This window comes from Papilio polytes, unplaced genomic scaffold, assembly GCF_000836215.1.
Source record: "Papilio polytes unplaced genomic scaffold, Ppol_1.0 DF821174.1, whole genome shotgun sequence".
Classification (NCBI taxonomy): Eukaryota; Metazoa; Arthropoda; class Insecta; order Lepidoptera; family Papilionidae; genus Papilio; species Papilio polytes.
The window spans coordinates 1-2,550 of NW_013528030.1; the positions used below are offsets into that span (position 1 = coordinate 1).

Genomic DNA, 2,550 nt, shown 5'->3' on the forward strand with positions numbered 1-2,550 from the left:
TTAGTTTGTTCATAATGTTATATACATGTTGTACATCATATATCATCATATCGTAAGTCATATAATAATTATTATAAATGTGAAAGTTACGATGGATGGACAGATGGCGTTTGTAGCCTAAACGGCTGAACGGATCTCCATGAAATTTGACTCAGGTTTAAAGCATAGTCTGGAAGAACACATAGGCTACTTTTTATCCCGGGAATAGTCACGGTTCTGGGATTCATTAATTTGGTTTTTTAATGTTCACTCGATCATTCTGCAACGGTTCAACATATCTTATTGAAAGGCACAGATATAAAACAAAGTCTGGAGTACACATGGGATAAGCTTCATCCCCGAGAAATGTCCGGTTCCCGAGGGATACGTAGCTTGTTATTTATATAGTTCGTATATTTTCTAACGCCACGCGGACGAAGTCGCGGGCAACAGCTAGTGAGATATAATTTATATATTTTCAGATGAAAAACCCTACACATGTGAGGAGTGCGGTCAATGTTTTATCACAGCCAGCAAGCTCGGAAGACATAACAAGAGAATCCATCTAGCTATCCGACACCAGTGCAGAATATGTTACAAATACTTCTCTAGGTGAGTTACTATAAAATAACTATATTATTAACTAACTGTGCTTTTTTATAATATAAGGTGGCAAGCGGCTTGAATCCACAGAAATGTAAAGAGACCGCTGCATATGACATCTGCAATTACAGCGCTGCCTACCCTTCATTGACTGAGACGCACATAAAGAGGACATTTCCTTCCTATACGTCTCCACCGTCTAATACACTTTTCCTTCCCATCCTTAAGAAAAGGGTGGAAAGGGAAAGAGACTAAAATTAGGCCTCCGGCACCACACTCATCAGACTGTACGCGGAATTGCTTCCACTTCACACCTGTTTTGTGTGGTCGTGGTATTGCTGGGGCGAGCCCTAAAATTCGACGATGTTAAAGCGGGCTCTACCACTGGTTGCGACTTCGCCCGCGTGAAATTGAAATATAACGAAAAAAATGTAGCCTATGTTACTCACAGATAAATTACCTTTCTAATGGTGAAAGATTTTAAAATCGCCCCAGTAGTTTTTGAGTTAACTCAATACATACAAAACTACAAATCATTCCTCTTTATAATATTAGATACAGACTAGCTGTTCCCCTGCGGTTTTATCCGCATGAAATTATAAAAAACTTTATTTATACACAATAAAGGCTTTTGACATTGGGTAAAAAACCGATACCAGCAATCTTGCTTCTTTGTTATCAGCTTGTAGTTGTCCCTTTCCTGCATGATGGTTTTTATCCACATTATTTATTCCCTAAGTTTAATAGCGTGAAAATATATAGCCTAAAGCATGTAAGTGTAAGGCTTTTTTAATAAGAACTAGTTGTTCCCGTGCGTCTTCATCCGCATGAGATTATGAAAATTTTATTTTATTGTTTACATTTGTCAAATTATCAATAGCAAATGTCAAAATGACATGACAAACCTTGGCAATCTTTCTTTCTTGATGTTGACAGCAACTAATGGTCTCTTTCCCACATTAGAGTTTTTATCCAAAATATTTTCCCCTTAAGTTTTATGGCGTGAAAATATATAGCCTAAAGCATGTATGTATGGCTTTTATTAAAGAAATAATTATTCAAAAATAAACTGTGACTGCTGACATCTTTAATAACTAAGAAGTATAGATATTTAGCTAGCTAATTCTGTTCAGTTTAAACTGTCAGTTAATACTGTACATAAGTAGACTATTTTTGTTTTCCCAGGTTTGAATATCTAACAAAACATTTTGATAAGAAACATCCAGAAGATAAGTTAGAAGGGGAACCGTACGGTATGTATTGGTCCTTTGAGTCGGATTCTAAAGTCTCATTTTCTAAAAGGAGGGCGTAATGCACCCAGGGCGTTATTTATTGTATTTTTTTACAGATTATAATGCGATATTGCCTTATTTGAAAGAACTTGAGGAGCAATTGCAAATAAAAACTGATGAACCGCAAGAGAAAAGTGAGAAGTTATGGGAAGATTGGCCGATAGATGATTGTAAATATCCTAATATTAAAGAGATTATCAAACCGATAGATAATGCTGTGAATAGTTTAACAGTGGTCGTGGAAATGCCTAAAGGAATAATAGATACGGAAATTAAAAAAGAAATAGACTCGGATGGATATAATTCAGATATCAAAGGGGATATACAAGACAGGTGAGAAATCTCATCTTACTAATATTATAAATGCGAAAGTTTAGATGGATGTTTGTTAGTTTGTAGCCTAAACTGCTGAAGGGATCTCGATGAAATTTGGCACAGGTTTAGAGCATAGTCTGGAAGAACACATAGGCTACTTTTTTCAGGGAATAGTTACGGTTCTGGGATTTATTAAGTTTTTTAATGTTTACTCGATAATTCTGCAACGATTCAACATGTCTTATTGAAAGGCACAATAAAACAAAGTCTGGAGTACACATGGGATAAGGTTCATCTCCGAGAAATGTCCGGTTCCCGAGGGATACGTAGCTTGTAATTTATATAGTTCGTATGTTTTCTA

At 36.0% G+C, this 2,550-nt stretch overlaps 1 protein-coding gene across 1 annotated transcript; it reads left to right on the forward strand.

Annotated features, from left to right (window-relative positions):
- Nucleotides 1–461: 461 nt before the first annotated feature.
- LOC106109573 (zinc finger protein 43-like) lies at nt 462–2,207 on the forward strand (the record flags this gene model as incomplete). Its single annotated transcript, XM_013291133.1, has 3 exons — nt 462–591; nt 1,768–1,835; nt 1,931–2,207. Coding segments are annotated over 3 exons (475 nt in total), but the record flags the coding sequence as incomplete, so codon positions are not given.
- Nucleotides 2,208–2,550: the final 343 nt, after the last annotated feature.